This window comes from Lontra canadensis, unplaced genomic scaffold (genome assembly GCF_010015895.1).
Source record: "Lontra canadensis isolate GAN:19392208 unplaced genomic scaffold, GSC_riverotter_1.0 scaffold125, whole genome shotgun sequence".
NCBI lineage: Eukaryota > Metazoa > Chordata > Mammalia > Carnivora > Mustelidae > Lontra > Lontra canadensis.
In genome coordinates, this window is record NW_022631119.1 from 5,612,000 (window position 1) to 5,630,235 (window position 18,236).

Below are 18,236 nucleotides of genomic sequence, written 5' to 3' on the forward strand. Positions count from 1 at the left end.
GACGCTGCGGGGCGGAGGATGACGCCGCTGAAGACCAGCCAATGGTTCGGCGCGGCCTACGTTGCCTGGGCGATCGCAGCCGGCTTCCTGTCTTCCTGCCCGGCCCCCCAGCTCCGGCCCGCTCTGTATCCCGCGGCCCCTTTCTTAATCCTCAGGATTTCTCTGCAAGTCCTGGAGTGGTCTCTCCAGCACCCCTCCTCCCGGAGCCCCGTCCTTCCTCTCAGGCAGGATGCCACCTCCACTGCTGGGAACTCATTCCTTGCTCGCTACTGCCCCGGGGACAAAGTCCCAGCTCCTCCCCTTTTGCCACAAAGCCCTTCACCGTCTGGCCTGATGCACACTCCTCCTGGCTCCCCAGGATCCGGCCACAGTGATTGAATTTCAGTTTTCACAAAATGACTTTACGTGCCCGCCGCCGCCATAAACGCTGAGATTTTTGTCTGTTTTCTTCCTGCCTAATCCCCAGTCTTTTATGTACCATAGCAAGTACTCAAAAATGACGGTAGACGGCCTCTGGATCTTTAAACTTGTTTCCCCATCCTGAAAATACACCTTCAGTTCTCCCTTGACGCTCCAGAATGGGTGAAGTACCACTATGGGCTGCCTTAGTGTCCTGGGCTTCCCCTGTCCTGGCCCTGACCCCTCTGCCTATGTCTCCCATTCCTAGCCCTGTGTGCACTCGCGGTTGGGACTGCGGCCCCCCCCCCCCCCCCGGAGGGCAGGTACCTACCGGGACTTGGTCCATAGCGTTACCTAGCACATGGCTGGACACAAGGAAGGCACTGAGTGAAGTTTTGTAAATGCCCAATATGACAGAAAGAGCAAGAGGGCATAAAACAAAACAAAACAAAACAAAAAACAGCAAAACAGGGCTAGTGCCCCAAAGCCTGAACCAGTCGTGCCCCACCCCCACAAGTTTCACCAAGAGGAGGGGGGAGGTTTAAGGCTCTTCAGACCAGTTCTCATTGGTCGGAATTTATCAACCAGTCATCCCGCTGCTTGCAGAAACAATATAGGAATGGAATGGATTTTTTTTTTTTTTTTGTAGGGGAAAGGAAAAGGTGTTGGGTGGGTAGGTAGGGTTGGGGGAGGCTGGAGGTAGGGAGGAAGGAGTGGCTCACTCAGAGGTGGGAAAGGTGCCTCTGGGGAACAAGGGCAGGGGACAGTAGATATCAAAGAGGGACATGATTAGGAAGGGGTCATTCTTCCCCCTCCCAAACCTGCCCCTTTTCCAATCCCCCCTGCACTCCCCTTCATGTTAGAGTGGCCCCACTGTAACCCTGTCTCCAGGTTCTAGCTCTTAGCTTCTTCCTCCATCTCTACCCCTCCACCCCCGTCATGGACTGTCCACTCCACTCATGCCCACTCTCTTGTCTGGCTCAAGGCCTCTCTCTGTCTTGGTATCCCTTGACCCAGCAGCCAAGGGCAGCTTTATAAAACACAAATCTGACTGTGCCCACTCCCCACCTCTCTCCTGCTCCACTCCTTACACAGAACCTCAGAATAAAGCTCAACCTTTTTATAATGATTCTGCCTGGTTTAGCTTCCATGTAACAGCCTCTTGGGGCCGACCACTTCTCCCCTCTGAGTGGAGGAGTATTATTAACTTCTTTGCTCCCCAAGCTTTGTCAGATAGTTCTCTCAGCCATCTGGGCTTCCTCCTTCAGAGCTGTGGCCTCTCTGGGTTGTCACTTCGCAGGCCAGGGTGTCTTCCTCCCTGGACTGTGAGATCTGTGAAGCTCAGGTCACCCCTGGGTCTTCAAGCTCCTCCCCTGGTCTCTAGCACGGGGCCAGACAAATACATGAATGAAAACCTTCCCCAGAGGCAGATAGAGACTCCGAATCACCCACACAAAGCCAGACAGTGGAAGAGTCACAAGAGTTGGTTCTTGTAGAACAATTTGAAGCTCTTGGCTCAAGGTTTATTTACTCCTTTCCTCTGTTCTCCATTTCCCAGAATGCTGTCCTCCCGGACAGGGTCACAGCCCTAGTCATACTGGTGGGAGGGGTAGGTGTTGTGCCCGTCGTACTTATCGGTGGTGAGGCAGCTCAGCATGAAGTGGCCCAAGTCGTGTTTGGAGATGACCCTGGAGGGCCCTCGTCCATCCAGGGTCACCGTGTAGGCCCCTGTCAGCGGCTGGTCTCCTGCAAGGTAAGGACACGGGATGGGTGAAGCCCATGTCTTTTCCCCTCTCCACAGCACATGATCACTCCTGAGTGCTTACAGCATCCCCAGCCCAGAAGGTGTAAGAGTCAATGATGTATGAAACCCTTACAAACATGGAGGATGCCAGTCTATACCCCTTACTTCATTCATTCGACAAATCCTTATTGATGGCCTATTAGGAGTCAGGTGCTGAGCAACCAGCAAGGGAGGAAACATACAAGAACCCCTGCCCTTTGCATGCAGAGGTTCCCTGGGAAAAGGCAACAAATAAGAGAGTAAAATAGACAATATGTTACAAGGAGAGAAAAAAAGCAGGGCCTAGGCTAGGAACGGTTAATAACTCAATGCTACCCATGAGCAAACTGAATCCGCAGGAGATAAAGTCAACCCCAGGCTTGCAAAGGGTGACTTCCCAGTGGCAAAGGCTAGATTTGCTCTGGGTCCTTACATCTGGAGGCATAACCTGGCCGTTAGGAGGGCATCTGTTGGCTCCACTATGATAGTTAAAAAACTCTGACAGTGACCAACTTAACTGAGGGACTGAACTCAGCCTACTGGTGCAGGGGCAACCTGGAACCATGTGCACGAAAAAACATACACCCTCTCTCAAGCGGCATTCCTGCCAACAGTGTTTAATCTGAGCCTGAGAGAAAACAAGCAGAGAAATCCAGAACATGGGATATTTAGAAAGATACTTGGCTTGGTTAATTTTATGAGACATATTTCAAAAAAGAGATGGAGGATTGTTCCAGATTCAAGGTGACATAGCACACAACCCACGATCCTTGGTTGGATCCTGATTTTGTAGGGAGGGAACACTTAAGTATATATATATTTTTACATTTTTTTAAGGATTTTACTTTTAAGTAATCTCTGCACCCAAGATAAGTAATCTCTGCCCCAATGTGGGGCTTGAACCCACAACCCCAAGATCAAGAATTGCAGCTCTTCCAACTGAGCCATGCAGGCATTCCAATATTTCTTGACGGTTGGAGAAATCTGAACACTTTTTTTTAAAAGATCTTATTTATTTGACACACAGAGAGAGAGATCACCAGTAGGCAGAGAGGCAGGCAGAGAGAGAGGGGGAAGCAGGCTCCCTGATGAGCAGAGAACCCGATGTGGGGCTCGATCCCAGAACCCTGAGGTCATGACCTGAGGTGAAGGCGAGGCTTAACCCACTGAGCCGCCAGGCGCCCCGAAAAATCTGATTATTGACTATGGCATGGACACTAAATGACGTGGTTAGAGTTAAGATCCATTCCCTTGGTGCACTATAGGTACAGAGGGTCATTCCCGAAGACTTTTCTTCTTGGGAGATGCCTACTGATGTCCTAGGAGTGGAGTGTGACAAGGTCTGGACCGTACTCTCAAATGATTCAGCCAGAAAAAAAAAATTTTTTTAATTTTTAAAAATTTCTTAAAAAATAAAATTTCTTGGGTTTTTTTTTCAGAAAAAAAGTTTAAAATATGTATATATTTATACATATATACCCCCATTTTTAACATACATATATTTAAATAGATATATTTACTCCCCTCCCTTTTTTTAGAATGGTACTATGTGTTCAATACTTTTGAGGCATGATGTCTTTGGGTTTCACTTCAAACCCGGGAGATCAAGATATGCACAGACACTCTGTAATACGTACTCTGTTCAGAGACGACAAAACCAAGGCCAGAGGCCATGGGCCCGAGGTCCACCTGGTGCCAGGGCTGGGATTTTGACCCAGCTTCACCCTGCAGCCTCACCACTGCCACTGAGTCAAAGGTTAGGATTCTGGTCCCAGGAGGGGCCTGAACTGAACCTAAACACTGAACTTTATTTGACCCTCTCGAATGTGTGCAGGCCTCCTCCTGTCAGGGGTCCCAGGAGGCAGAGGGCAAAGTAGAACTGCTCAAAGCAGGGGCGCCTGGGTGGCTAAGCAGGTTAAGTACCTGCCTTCAGCTCAGGTCATGATCTAGAGGTCCTGGGATCGAGCCCTGTGTCAGGTGCCCTGCTCAGCAGGGAGTCTGCTTCTCCCTCTCTCTGTTGCCCCCTGCTCATGTTGTGACTTTGTCACAAGGGCACACACTCTGTATGCAAGAGACATTTGTGAAATGAATGAGTAACTGAATGAATGTCTCCCTGAGTCTGACTCTGTGTGTCTCTCAAGGAGGATTCCAGACCTGGGAGAGGAAAAGAGGATGTAGGTAGGTATAGTAGGTATAGTTTTTGATCCTCTCCACAACACCACTGGGAAGTGTGGTTCCTCTGGATTAATTCATCAGACAAATATTTACTGAGTGTCTACTATATGCTGAGCCCTGTTCTGGGCAGTGGGAACACAGCTGTGATTGAAATTAGACAAAATCCCTGCCTTCAAAGAGTTAACATCCTAGTGATAGAGGCACACACTAAATAAGATAAGTAAAGTAATGATATGGGGTGCCTGGGTGGCTCAGTAGGTTAAGCGTCTGCCTTCGGCTCAGGTCATGATCCCAGGGTCCTGGGATGGAGCCCCGCATCCTTGCTCAGCGGGGAGTCTGCTCCTCTCTCTCTGCCTGCCGCTCTGCCTACTTGTGCGCGCGCTCTCTCTGTTGAATAAATAAATAAATAAATAAATAAATAAATAAAATCTTAAAAAAGAAAAGAAAGGAATGATATGCTCTGTGTGGTGAAAGGGAAGTCCCCTTCCCTTGAAGATGGGTTAGCCCCAGTAACTCACTTCAAATAATAATAATAATAATAAATAAGCGTTGTTTTACATTTCTGAACTTGGGGTGGTTGGTTCAACAGAGCGAGGCAAAAAGGTGTCAGAAAAGAGACAAAAGCAAGCAAGACAGAGAAGAGAAAGTGAAAGGGGAAGGCCTGCAATTTTAGACCGGCTGGGGAAGCCCTGGTGGACCTCTCCTGCAGACAGGAGAGGGCGAGCTGGTGGTGACCCTGCTACCAGGTCCCAGACCCACTCACCTATGTGTGGTGGCATCACCGCCACGTACTTCAGGCCCGATTCCTGCAGCACCTTGTGCATCCGGATATGGTCATCGGTCACGTCCTGCAGTCGTGGGGGCACCTTGGTTGGGTCCCACAGAAGGAAGGCTGGGGTGGAGGGAACACCGGGCATGGTGAGCCAAAGCTTGAACACAGACTGCCCAGGCCACACAGCCTGCCAGCCTTAGGCCAGGACAAAACCCTACAGGGGCTCTCCACGGCCTTGCATTTGGCCCAGCCTCCTGGCTTCCTGACGGCCACCCAAGGGCTGATCACATCTCTCCCCACCTGCTCCTGTCCAGTTACCTATCTGCCTCCTCCCTGGTCTGCCCACCCAACACTCCCTTTCACATACTCTGCCCCCGCCATGCTCCCACCTCAGAGCCTTTGCACCTACTGATCCCTCTGCCCCCCAACCCCAGGTTGCTTCCCTTCCTGGGGAGGATGAAACACAGGGGCAAGGCGTGGAGACCGTGGAGACACAGCCAGCCATGATCATGATCTGTATGAACTCAGCACAGCTGGTGGGCCTCCCTGGGCTTCCTCCGCCTTCCATGCAACAGGGCATAAGAACTGCTTCTGTTAACTGAGCACCTAGCATGTGCCTCTGTGAGTGTAGATACTCAGAATTTGGTGAGGATTAAGTGGCATTCGTCCCTAAGGCCTCAGATGGTGCCTAGCACATGGTCAGTGCTCAGTAAATGCTGTTCGCTTTAGCTGTCCCTGTTATGAACCCTGTCCTTTGGACGATTTGAGGCAAGCATTTGTTTAATGTCCCTCTCCTCATAAATGGGGGAACTCTGTGAGAGGACAGACCTGGTCTGCGTAAGCCAGGCTCTGTTCTTTCCTGCAGGAGGCTTTCCCTGCCCTCCTCCCGGGCTGGGTCAGGGGCCACCTCAGGGTTTCTCCTGTTCTGGCCCTTTTCCCTCTGCCTGTGTTGCTCCATCTTGGCCCCGACTTCTGGGGCCTACCACTGTGCGGCAATGGGGCTGTTCACCACTTCCTTCCCACCTACGAGACCCAGGAGTACAGAGCCCAGGGATGTATTGGTCTCCACTGTGTCCCCAGCATCACCCAGCAAGGTTCATGCACAGTTAGTGCTCAATAAATGCAGAGTAACTTGGGATGGCTCCAATGCCACCTTGCAGAAGCCCCTTGGCTGCCTGTCCAGGACCTACCCCCACCCAACCCTTCAGTCCCATCCCTATGACCCCACCACCCACCCGAGGTGCACGCCACGACCTTGTCCACGCCATGGGCCTTCATGGCCGCCACAATGTTCCGGGCGCCCTCGGACATAACTGTGGTAGGACCTTAGAGGGGACAGAGAGTGGCTGTCACTAGCAGGCGGCGGTGGTGGCAGGGGTGGCAGGGGTGGGGCCGGGGGCGGGGGTGGTGCTGGGGGCCGAGGCCCAGGGGTGGGCCGTGGGCAGAGGGGGGGCCCAGTACTGAGGTCATTGCGGGTGCCCAGCAGCACGATGACGGCATCCTGCCCAGCCACAGTCTTGTCTACATCGGCCGCATGGAGAACATCACCCACTACCACATGGGCCGGCTGGGGCCCCTCTGGGGGCAGCCTGGAGGCGTCCCGCACCAGCACTGTCACCTCATAACCTGTGGGCAAAGAAGGACAGAAAGGCACGTCAGTAGGCTTGTGGACTGGCACCCCCAGGCTCCAGGAGCTGGGTCCTAGAGGGTGCCACGAACCCCCAAATCACCCCCCAGGCCCCCTGTGAGGTGGCAATACCTTCATGCCAGTTTGTAAACAACCTGCCTCCAAGGGCCTCCCCAAAACTCCCAGAAGGCTCCACTCTCTAGCAACTACAGGGTTAAAGCCTAGCATCCCAGTGGTCTATGCCCCCTATCCTTGGTCCTGGAGGAAACTGAGGTATAGAGGAAAACATAAGTTGCCCAAAGGTTGCCCAGTGATGCGATTAGTCCTCCAGGCTTACTTCTGAAGGGCTCAGTCTAAGTGGTCATTAAAATGGACATACCATCTTGGTATGTCCCCTCCCAAAGTATTTTGAGTAACTCTATGTCCCCACACATACACATCCATTTTGTGTATTTTTTAAAGATTTTATTTATTTGACAAGAGTCAGAGAGTGCACAAGCAGGAGGGACAGCAGGCAGAGGGAGAAGCAGGCTCCCCACTGAGCAAGGAGCCCAATGTGGGACTCGATCCCAGGACCTGGTATCATGACCTGAGCCGAAGGCAGACGCTTAGCCGAGTGAGCCACCCAGGTGCCCCAAAATAAAATCTTAAAGAAAAAAAAAAAAGAAGGAAAGAAATAAATAAAAAGAAAGTGGAAGAGAGACCAGCACACTCTGTTCACCAGGTGAGGCACAGCAAGAAGTGAGCTGTGTGGAATCCTGGAAGAGGGTCCTCACCAGAAGCCAAATCTATTGATACCTTATCTTGGACTTCTCAGTCTCCAGAACTATGAGAAATAAATGTTTATCATTGAAGTCACCAGTCAACGGTATTTTGTTACAGGCACCTGAGCTGACTGAGACAGCTCACTGGAAAAATCAAGGACAATATGATTTATCCAAACGAATATGGACCACAAAGAACTGAAACACGTGAAGTACTTAATTATTTGGAAAACGAGAAAAGGAAAAACAACATTGTTCCACTTCTGTCCTCATGTATTTCTCAAAAACAAATGACGGGAAAGGATCACATGTGAGATAGCAGAGCCCCCCCCACGCTGCTGCCACCATGCTGGACAGCTGGGACAAGGGCAGGGACCCCAAGCCCCAGTGCCGATGCTCGCACCTCACCGCAGACCTCGCTGCCCAACCCTGTAACCTATTTGATGAAGGCCTTTGACCTCCTCGCAGACCTGCCTGTAACCCTATTGAGAGTTTATAGAGAAGTGGCATGCAAGAAAACAGGTATTACTACTACTACTGAGAGGTCCACCATGTGCTAAACATTACTGGACGCTGGGAAGAGGATGTCTTGTGCATGTTTGAAACAGAAATGCAACAAAGGGGTTCCTGGGTGGCTCAGTTGGTTAAGCATTTGCCTTCAGCTCTGGTCATGATCCCAAAGTCCTGGGATCAAGCCCTCCATGCGGCTCTCTGCTCAGTGAGGAGCCTGCTTCTCCTTCACCCTCTACTGCTGCTCTGCCTACTTGTGCTTTCTCTCTCTCTGTCAAATAAATAAAGTCTTAAAAAATAATAAAAAAAGGAAAAAACCCAACATGTTTAAAATAAATAAATAAATAAATAAATAAATAAAAATGATGGGAGATTTGAACACTCTGGGGCAAAGATGATGATAAAGATAATATTTATACAACTTTTCACATATATTAATTCATTTAACGCTCAAAGTAACACTGGGTTTGAACTGCAGCCCCACCACTAGCTAGCTGTATGACAAGGGGCAAGTCACTTAGCCTCTCTTGGCCTTAGGGACTTCATTTATAAAGGCACACTAATAATAGTCTCTACCTTACAGGGTTAATGTAGATTTAAATAATGTATCAAAAGGCTTAACGTGGTCAGGTGATTTTTGGCAAGTGTGCCGGGACAATTCAACGGGGGAAAGGATAGTCTTTTCTTTTCTTTTTTTTTTTTTTTTTAAAGATTTTATTTATTTATTTGACAGAGAAAGATCACAAGTAGACAGAGAGGCAGGCAGAGAGAGAGAGGGAAGCAGGCTCCCTGCTGAGCAGAGAGCCCGATGTGGGACTCGATCCCAGGACCCTGAGATCATGACCTGAGCAGAAGGCAGAGGCTTAACCCACTGAGCCACCCAGGCGCCCCTTTTCTTTTCTTTTTTTAAAGATTTTATTTATTTACTTGAGAGAGAGAGAGAGGTCACAAGTAGGCAGAGAGGCAGGGAGAGAGAGAGGGGGAAGCAGGCTCCCTGCTGAGCAGAGAGCCCGATTCGAGGCTTGATCCCAGGACTCTGGGATCATGACCTGAGCCGAAGGCACAGGCTTTAACCCACTGAACCACCCAGGCGCCCCAATTTTTTCAACAAATGATGCTGGGGCAACTGGATATCCATCTGTAAAAAGAATGAAGTCAGATCCCTACCTCACACCATATATGAAAATTAACTCAAAATGACCACAGACCTAAATGTAAGAGCTAAAACCATTAAAAAAAAAAAAAAAAACTTAGAAAAAAAAACACAGCTGTAAATCTTTGTGACTTTGGATCAGGCAATAGTTTCTTAGCTATGACATGAAAAACACAAGCCACCGAAGAAAACACAGACATACTGACATCATCAAAATTAAAAACTTGTGTGCTTCAAGGACACCGTCAAGAAAGCGAAAAGATAATCCATAGAATGGGAGGAAACTTTTGCAAGTCATACTTCTGATAAGGAACTTGTATTTAAGATATATAAAGAACTTCTACACCTCAGAAATAAAAAGATAAACAACCCAGTTAAAAATTGGGCAAAATATCCGAATAGAGATTTCTCCAAGGAAGATACACTGGCCAATAAATATGTGGAAAGACACTCAACATCACTGGTCATCAAGGAAATGCAAATCAAAACCACTGAGATACAACTCCACATCCACTAGAATGGGTAATAAAAAAAGACAGACATTAAATATTGGTGCACACATGAGAAATTGAAACCCTCATACACTACTTTTGGGTGTGCTGATGCTGCAGCTGTTTTGGAAAAGTCTGGTAGTTCCTCTAAAGAATAAAAATGGAGTTATCTGGGGTGCCTGGGTGGCTCAGTGGGTTAAAGCCTCTGCCTTCTGCTCAGGTCATGATCTCAAGGTCCTGGGATGGAGCCCGGCATTGGGCTCTCTGCTCAGCAGGGAGCCTGCTTCCCGCCACCCTCCTCCCCCGCTTCCCGCCACCCGCCTCTCTGCTTACTTGTGATATCTCTCTCTCTGTCAAATAAATAAATAAAATCTCCAAAAACAAAAACAACAACAACAAAAATACATGGAGTTACCAGATGACTCAGCCTTTCCACTCCTAGGTATAAGCCCAAGGGAACTGAAGACATACGTTCACATAAAAATTAGTAGGTCAAAGTCCACAGAGGCATTATTCACAATAGCCCGAAGTGGAAATGTCCCTCAACCACATGGATGAATAAAATGTGGTCTATCCATACAATGTACATAACAGTATCCAATGATGGAAAGAAAGGACATACTGACACATGCTACAACATAGATACACCTTGAAAAAATGTTTTTTTGCTAAGTGAAAAAAGCCAGGCACAAAGAACCAGATAGTGTAGGATTCCATTTAAAGATTTTATTTTTATATATTTGTCGGAGAGAGAGAGAGAGAGAGAGAGAGCACAGGCAGGGAGAGCGGCAGGCAGAGGGAGAAGCAAGCTCCCTGCTGAGCAAGGAGCCTGATGTGGGACTCGATCCCAGGATGCTGGGATCCTGACCCAAGCCGAAGGCAGCCACTTAGCCAACTGAGCCACCCAGGCGTCCCTGTGTAGGATTCCATTTATTCGGAACGTCCCAAAACAGGCAAATCCATACAAACAGAAAGTAGATGAGTAGTTGCCCACAGCTGGGGGAGAGGTTGAGAAGAAAAATGGGGGGTGGTGGTGACTCCTAGGTATTTCTTTTGGGGTTGATGAAAATGTTCTAAATTAATTGGGATGGTGTCTGCACAACTCTGTGATTAGGCCAGAAAGCACTAAGTTGTATACTTCAGGCGGGTGAATTATATGGGATGTGAAGGAAATCTGAACAAAACAAAGCTGTTATAAAAGTATGAAACTTGGGCACCTGGGTGGCTCAGTTGGTTAAGCAGCTGCCGTCTTCAGCTCAGGACATGGTCCTGGAGTCCCGGGATGGAGTCCTGCATTGGGCTCCCTGCTGGGTAGGGAGTCAGCTTCTCCCTCTGACCCTCCCCCGTCTCATGCTCTCTCTCTCTCTCTTTCTCTCTCTCTCTCTCTTTCCCTCTCTCTCTCTCATTCTCTTTCTCTCTCAAATAAATAAAATATTTTTTAAAAAATATTTTATTTATTTATTTGACAGACAGAGATCACAAGTAGGCAGAGAGGCAGGCTGAGGGGCGGGGGAAGCAGGCCCCCCGCTGAGCAGAGAGCCCGATGCAGGGCTCCATCCCAGGACCCTGGGATCATGACCTGAGCTGAAGGCAGAGGCTTTAACCCAATGAGCCATCGAGGCGCCCCTCAAATAAATAAAATGTTCAAAAAAAAAAAAGTATGAAGCTAAGACAAATGAAAAGTTTAGGGGAGTGCCTGGCACAGGAATGAGTGATTTGTGGGTGCTGGCTGTTCCCGCAATTTTTAATCATCTCAGAATGTTATTTCCTGGGGGCCTGGGTGGCTCAGTCAGTTAAGAGTTCGCCTTCAGCTCGGGTCATGATCTCAGTGTCCTGGGATCTAGTCCTGTGTCAGAGTTCCTGATCAGCAGGGAGCCTGATTCTCCCCCTCTCTCTGCTGCTTGCCCTGCTTGTGCGCTCTTTCTCTCTGTCAAAAAAATAAATAAACCCTTAAAAAAAAAAAAAAAGAATGTTATTTCCTGTCCTGGTCTAGGCCTCCCTGGGTTCCTGGCCCCTGTCTCACCCCCTCCCATCCGTATTCCACATGGCAGCCAGGCAGAGCTTTCCACAATTACACTGAAGTCCCCTCCTGCTCGTATCCCTCCCATGATGCCCTTCCCCACAGTGCCCTGAGATAAAGTCTATGCTCCTCATGACAGCCTTCCAGTCCCTCGGGGTCTGGCCTCTCCTCTCCAGCCTGCTCTGGACCCACTGCCCTCTTCACCCACTGCACCTCTTTCAGTTCCCCAAATCCATCATGTTGTTTCCTGCCTCCTGGCCTTTGCACGTGCTGCCCCCTCTGCCTTGAGCACCCTTCTCCTTTCCCCGGGGCCACCGGCTACTTGGGTGTCCTCTGCCATGGTCCTCTGTCACTTACACTGCCCTGGAGTAAATCAATGGCCCTGCAGTTCTGGGGACATCGTCATATTTGCCACCATCTCCCTGGGGTTTGGTAAACACAAAAGTGCAGGCTTTACTGCCCTATGGACCTAGGTTCCAACTCTGCCACTTACTAGCTGAGGAATCACAGGAAACACCTTCCCTGATTGGACCCCAGTCTCCCCTCTAGCGTGAAAACGAAAAATCCCAGTATCCCCATCCCGTGTGACCACCTTTCTTTTTTTTTTTTTTTTTGATTTTATTTATTTGTCAGAGAGAGAGAGCGCGAGAGCGAGCACAGGCAGACAGATTGGCAGGCAGAGTCAGAGGGAGAAGCAGGCTCCCCACTGAGCAAGGAGCCGATGCGGGACTCCATCCCAGGACGCTGGGATCATGACCTGAGCCGAAGGCAGCTGCTTAACCAACTGAGCCACCCAGGCGTCCAGTGACCACCTTTCTTAAGGGAATGACACAAAACCTGTGCTGTACTCATACACATCGGGGAGCCAATGTAGGCATTGGTTAACTACCAATGGTTAAAACGGACCCTAGTAAATTCCGGGTATTCTGGGGGAGAAAAATGTCCTCCTGGAGAGTGAGAACTTGGACACAGGCTCAGTACAAGGGTGCCCATTAGTGTTCTATTTTTGCTAATTAGTGACATTTACGGAGAACCTCTTACAGGCCAAGTGCTGTGCTAAGCTCTTTCTATGGACGAATGGTATTTTTTTTTCCAAAAAATTTTTTTAACACAACCCACATTTAAATGGAATTTTCAATAGCCACATGTGATCAGTGGCCACCATACCAAACAGCAGTGTTTTAGAATTTACAGATTTTTACCCTTTAGAAAACAGAGCATTTGGATGGTACTTCCAAAACTTCTTCCTTCTTCTTCTTCTTCTTCTTTTTTTTTTTTTTTTACAAATCCCTTACTTGATATTTTTCTCTTAATTTTTTATTTTGAAATAAATTTAGACACCTAGGAAAGTTGCAAGACCTCAATTCTCATGCTTGCTTTTGCTTTATCTTTCTGTGTGTGTGTATAATACATAACATAATTGTATACGTATATATATAAATACATTTATACATAAACACACATTTTTTTTCCTAACGATCTGAGAGTACGTTACAGAGGTCATGCCCCTTTTAGGCTTTTTTGATCTCAATCCTCAGTACAAAATGAATATCAAAGCCTAACCCAGTATATACAAATCCATGCATAGGTAACTGAAAGAAGGTTCATAACACCAATATTCAACATGTGATACACTCTGACACCTTTGTGACCAACTAAGTATATTTCAGAACTCGCTGTCACCCACAGTTTGAAAAGCACCAGATTGCAACAACCCTAAAAGGTATTTTCTGCCCATTTTGAAGATGGAGAAATTGAGGCAATTTTAGGCAACTAAGCCGGGTTCACACGACTATGAGTTTACTTAGCCTACAGAAGGCTTACTGAGCACCAACTATATACTGAACATGGTTCTGCACATTTTGCATATATTATCTCATTTAATCATTGCAAGCGCCCAGGAGCAAGCGCTACTAGTTTTATTCCCACTTTCCAGCTATCCAGGCACACAGATGATAAGGCATTTGACTACGTAGATGGTAAGTGTTAGAGCTGGGATTGGTATGCGGGCAGGCTAGAATGAGCCTCATAGAATCACTGAGGTAAATAAAGTCCCAATTCAGTCAAGCTCTTCTGAAGGGGACAGTGAGGCTCAGGGGTTCACTGTGGCTCTGAAGAGACTTGTCAGAGCCACAGTGAGAAGGCAGGGCCTCCCCTAGGCCTCAGCTCTCAATTGCCTGGGGGTGCAGTCCCAATTGTGCCCAGCAGGGCAGACAAACGCAGTTCATGGAATTCAGGATTAAGGGTAAGGGAGTCACATGAGAATCCAGATCCTCATGGTGACTCAGCACCTCTAAACTTCTCCCTCTTACTTCCTCCCCCAGAAATGCTTATCCACAAATTTCTTTCCACCCTCCCCACAAATCAAGATCCTCCCTAGGTCTTTTTGGAGAAGGGGTGAGCAGTGGGCCTGACAAGGAACTCTCAGGCAGAGTGTGCAGAGGGTGGGCTGGGCTATGAGACATCAGAGTGGGATCCTAGCAGCCTCCACCCCTTTGGGGCACCCAGATAGCTAATATCTTCAGAGTCACTGAGACCAGCAAGGGTGGGGCCCTATATCTGGAAGTCCCAGGCCCTACTGGGGGTTGGTGAAGTCTGGATGGTGGAGGCAGGGAGGCTGCGGGGTGCTTATCCCCTTTCTTGAGACAACTGTGAATTTCTAGCTCTCACCCACTTTCCCACGACCAGAGCCCAAGTCTTCACCTATGTCTCTGCTATGCTTTTTTCATTAGGTGCTCCCAGCAACCGGCCCCCCCCAGAAGTCTCCACTTCCAGCCTTGGTGCCACGGCCAGGAACCCGTGGACTTTCGTTGGCAGTTAAGAGCACAGGCTGGGTTCAAATCCCAGCACCACCACTTTCCAGCGGTCTGATATTGGGCAAGCCACTCTCTGTGCCTCAGTTTTCTCCCCTGTCAAATGAAGTGATATTGGTTCTGAGGGCGGTGAGGATTTAACACTGGGGAAGATCGGTAGGCGCTGAGAGGCAAGCCGCTGCCTGGCTGAGGAAGCCTTCGCTGGGTGTGCTAACAACCACCAAAACTACAATAACAACGTTTCCTAAGAGCACTGTATTTAAACCTGTCACTGGAGTCCCCCCTTGCCTCCCAGGGCCAATTCCTAGTCCTTGGACTCACATAAAATTGGATCTCACAGCATCCCCCACTTCTGTCCCCGTAGCCACCTGCTTTGCCCCTAGGTCACAAACCAAAGCACTGATGGCCCAACCAGCCTCAGGAGGCCCCTTCCTAATGCGCTGCACGTGCACCCCGTTGACATCCCCCGCCCACCCCAGCTCATGCCTGCTTGCACCGCCTGCGCCAGCGTGGTGAGCCCGGTCCTGCCCGTGGCGCCGAAGATGGCAATCTTCTTGACGGCCATTCTGCGGAGTCGTGGGGGTGCGAGGCCACGGAGTTGCACGACGCGCGGGAACCGGGAATCTACTGACTGCCTGGCCGCCCTCTCAGTCCTTCTCAGGCGGGAGAGAGGGGGCGGGGCAGGGACAGAAGGCCACGCCTCAGCTTGCCTCTGGGCCAAACAGGCCGCGCCTCTAGCCAGGAAGAACGCGGCGGGCGGGTCGTAGTAGGCTGCACGCCTCTGCCTGCCGCCCGGCACCGTTCTCTCCGCCTGTCACTTAGGCTGGGAGGCGTGGCCGTATCTGGCCAACTGGGAGGAGCGTGGGTGGACCTGGTGCCCCGCCTCTGCGCTCCAGCCGGAGGCGGGGCGAAACTCGGGCCCCGCCCACAGGCCTCGCCTAGCTCACACCCCCTCTCCTAGGGCCTGAGGCTGACCTGGGGTTCGCACTGTGCCCAAAGGCTTTCTGGAAGCTGCAAGGGAAGAAAGTGAGGGAAGGAGGGTGTGACCCTGTAACTGTGTGTATGTGTGCCCATGTGACTCTGGGACTGTGAGTAACCCCAAGGGAGAGCAAGTCTGTGGGTGACACCATGTGCCAACCTCTGTGTGTAGCACTATGTTACATTATGAGACCGCATGTGACATCACGTGTGGCAAGCCTTCATGATGTTCTTTTGTGACCTTGTGGTGTCACTGCGGATGACACTGTGTCTGTCTGTGATGCTGTATGCATCCATGAAGCTGGGGGATTTGGTGTGGGACATGTGTGAGATGTGTTTTATGGGAGTGTGTGACTGTTAGACAGTGACAGCGTATGACACCCCACGTATCATGTTGGGATGTGTGACCGTGACCCTATTTGAGTGTGTGACTGTGGGTATTAACCGTTCTTGTGATGCTATTTGTGACTTCTTGTGACTGCATGACGTATGAGTGTGTGACAGTTACAGGATGTGTGACACGTGTGTGACTGGTGTGACAAGTTTGAGTGTGTAAAAATGTGTGTGACACTGTGATTGCGAAGCTGTGTGTGACCTGCTTGTGACTGCTTGTGACCCCATGGCAGTGTGCGACAGTGTATGACATTTGCGTGCTTGTGTGTGACACAGCGTGGGTGGTGGCGGCACTATTCTAGTGTGTCACTATGTGTGAGGCTGTCGGGCACTGTGCCAGTGTGGGACCCCATGTGAGCGTGTGACTGCGTCTGAGTTTGAATGTTTGACTCTGTGTGACACCGTAGGGGGTGATACTGTGTGAATGTGTGGCTGTGGGTCGTGTTTGCGACGCTGTATGTGACCCTGTGTGTGTGTGTGCCAGTGTGGGAGTGTGTGACCCCGTGAGGGTGCGTGGCTGTGGGTGACGCTACCTCTGGCCCCGCGAGTGCTGTGACTCGGTGTGTGACCGCGCGTGGGCCAGCGCTGCAGGCGGCCGAGGAGGTGGGGGACCGCAGGCGGGAGGGGGTCCCGGGGGCGCGCCAAGCGCGGCGGCCGCGCGAGCGGGGGAGGCGCGGCAGCGGCGGCGGCGGCGCATGCGGATCTGGTCGAGCGGCGGGGCCGGCGGGGCCGAGCAGAGCCGGGCCGGGCCGGGCCGGGCCACGGACGCCGACAGGGAGGGCGGTCGGGCTCTGCGAGCAGCGGAGACAGCGGCACCGGCGGCTGCGGGCCCAGGTGAGCGGCGTGGGGTGATAGCCCCTCCCTGCAGCATCTCCCCACCTGCCCAGCATCCCTCCCCCGCGCGCTGTGGGCATGGCCTGAGCCCCTAGGGTCCCCCCAGCTGGAGGAGGGGACGGGTCCAGGGCAGAATGCACCCCCACCCCTCAGCCCAGCCAGTCTCCGCGCCATGCGTGGGTCTTCCACCCGGGCCTTGTCCTTCCCAGGCCCCCTCCTTGCGAGCAGTGACTAGACTGCAGGGAGAGAGAGACACGGCCTTGGAATGGTTAAAGCATCGATTTTTTTCCCACCCCCAGCCTGGAGCCTTTGCTGGGGCCGCAGGACACCTCTCTCCACCTCCCCCATCTCCCTCTTCTCCCTTCCTTCTCCATTCAATTGGGTAATGGCTAGGGCTCTTCCTGGAGCTGACAGCTCACCAAGTGTTAAGTACCTCCCCATCCCCAAGTATCCTCCACCGAGGAAACAGCTGTTTTAACAGGGAGAGAAACTGAGGCAGAGAGACCAAGTTAAAGCGGAAATAAAGCAGGGCTTGAACTCATGTCTGTCTGACTCCAACACAGGCACTTTGGTTTGCCAAGATATGTGACCAGAGGAATAATAATAGCAAGGACCATGTATCAAGGGCTTGCATGAACCAGATACCATGTTCCCTGCATTATTAACTCATTTCATCTACAAACATCCCTAGGAAATGGGCACTGTTACCATTACCGTTTTACAGATGAACAAAACAAACTGAGGCCTAGAGAGAGGAAGTGACTGGCCAAGGTCGCACAGGTGGTAAGTAGCAGCCATGCGCCGACTTACAGCTTTCCACGGAAGGAGAGAAGAATAACAGGGGATTTTGCAGTGTCCACCAAAAGGGACAACCTCCACTACACTGACCAAGACCTGGGCCCTGCTTTCCTACAATCTGAGTTGTCAAATGTCTGAGTTTTTGAGAAGGACAGTGATCTCCCCACCATTCCCTCCTTTCTTAGTCTTGGAATCAGGGAGCCTGGAGGGAGGAGGAGATGTATCTGATGTCTCCCATCCCCTTAAATTTCATATTTGCAATCTGGCAGTGTTCTAGAGTCTAGCTCTGGATCCGACAATATGTCAGCTTGCTGTTGCCACAATAATGCTGCCTAAGGAACCACCCCCAAACTCAGTGTCTTAAAACACTGAGCGTTTATTTAACCATCAAGTCTGAGGTCGGTGACTTAGGCTGGCTCAGCTGGCCTTATGCTTATGTGTGGGATGTGGTGTTGGGAGCAGTGTTGGTGGCTATAGCTGGCCTTGGCTTTAGTGACTGGGCCCTTAGACCAGGACTATGCCAACAACGTTTTCCTCACCCTCACAATCAAGCACAAGCAAAAACATGTGGTCTCCTGAGTTTTAGGCTCAGAATTCGCTGGCATTTCCCCCAATCCTGTTGATCAAAGCTAGTCATGGGGCCAAACCCAGAGTCAAGGTTGTCAGGGGACACTCCTCTGATTTTCCTATCACTACAGTAGAAGAACGGTCAGGAGTTATATGGCA

The 18,236-nt window shown here is 50.4% G+C and overlaps 2 protein-coding genes across 4 annotated transcripts in view; one reads left to right on the top strand and one right to left on the bottom strand.

Moving 5' to 3' along the window:
- Window positions 1-1,882: 1,882 nt before the first annotated feature.
- Window positions 1,883-15,187, bottom strand: BLVRB (biliverdin reductase B). 2 transcript variants are annotated; one of them, XM_032842177.1, is made up of 5 exons: window positions 14,973-15,187; window positions 6,591-6,755; window positions 6,365-6,454; window positions 5,121-5,249; window positions 1,883-2,145 (listed from the first exon to the last, which is right to left on the bottom strand). In XM_032842177.1, exons 1-5 carry the CDS (start codon window positions 15,070-15,072, stop codon window positions 1,988-1,990), a joined length of 642 nt encoding a protein of 213 aa, XP_032698068.1. In that variant the 5' UTR covers window positions 15,073-15,187; the 3' UTR covers window positions 1,883-1,987. The 2 variants fall into 2 exon arrangements, with proteins under 2 accessions (XP_032698068.1, XP_032698069.1); XM_032842178.1 differs by having other exon boundaries at window positions 14,994-15,185.
- Window positions 15,188-16,668: 1,481 nt separating this feature from the next.
- Window positions 16,669-18,236, top strand: part of SPTBN4 (spectrin beta, non-erythrocytic 4) — a 70,412-nt gene continuing 68,844 nt past the window's right edge. Inside the window, exon 1 of one of the 2 annotated variants that reach the window (XM_032842170.1) lies at window positions 16,669-16,712. The gene's annotated coding sequence lies outside the window, so the exon portion shown is untranslated. Of the gene's footprint in view, window positions 16,713-17,444; window positions 17,496-18,236 lie in introns of those variants that run through there. The other variant, XM_032842169.1, reaches the window with a different exon arrangement.

Excerpts from the sequence above, each read along its gene's own strand:
- BLVRB (XM_032842177.1), bottom strand. The coding sequence starts at position 15,072 with ATGGCCGTCAAGAAGATTGCCATCTTCGGCGCCACGGGCAGGACCGGG. Across the intron at positions 6,455-6,590 it reads GGGCACCCGCAATGACCTCA|GTCCTACCACAGTTATGTCC; the intron begins GTACTGGGCCCC and ends GTCCCCTCTAAG. Across the intron at positions 5,250-6,364 it reads GGTCGTGGCGTGCACCTCGG|CCTTCCTTCTGTGGGACCCA; the intron begins GTGGGTGGTGGG and ends CCTCCACCCCAG.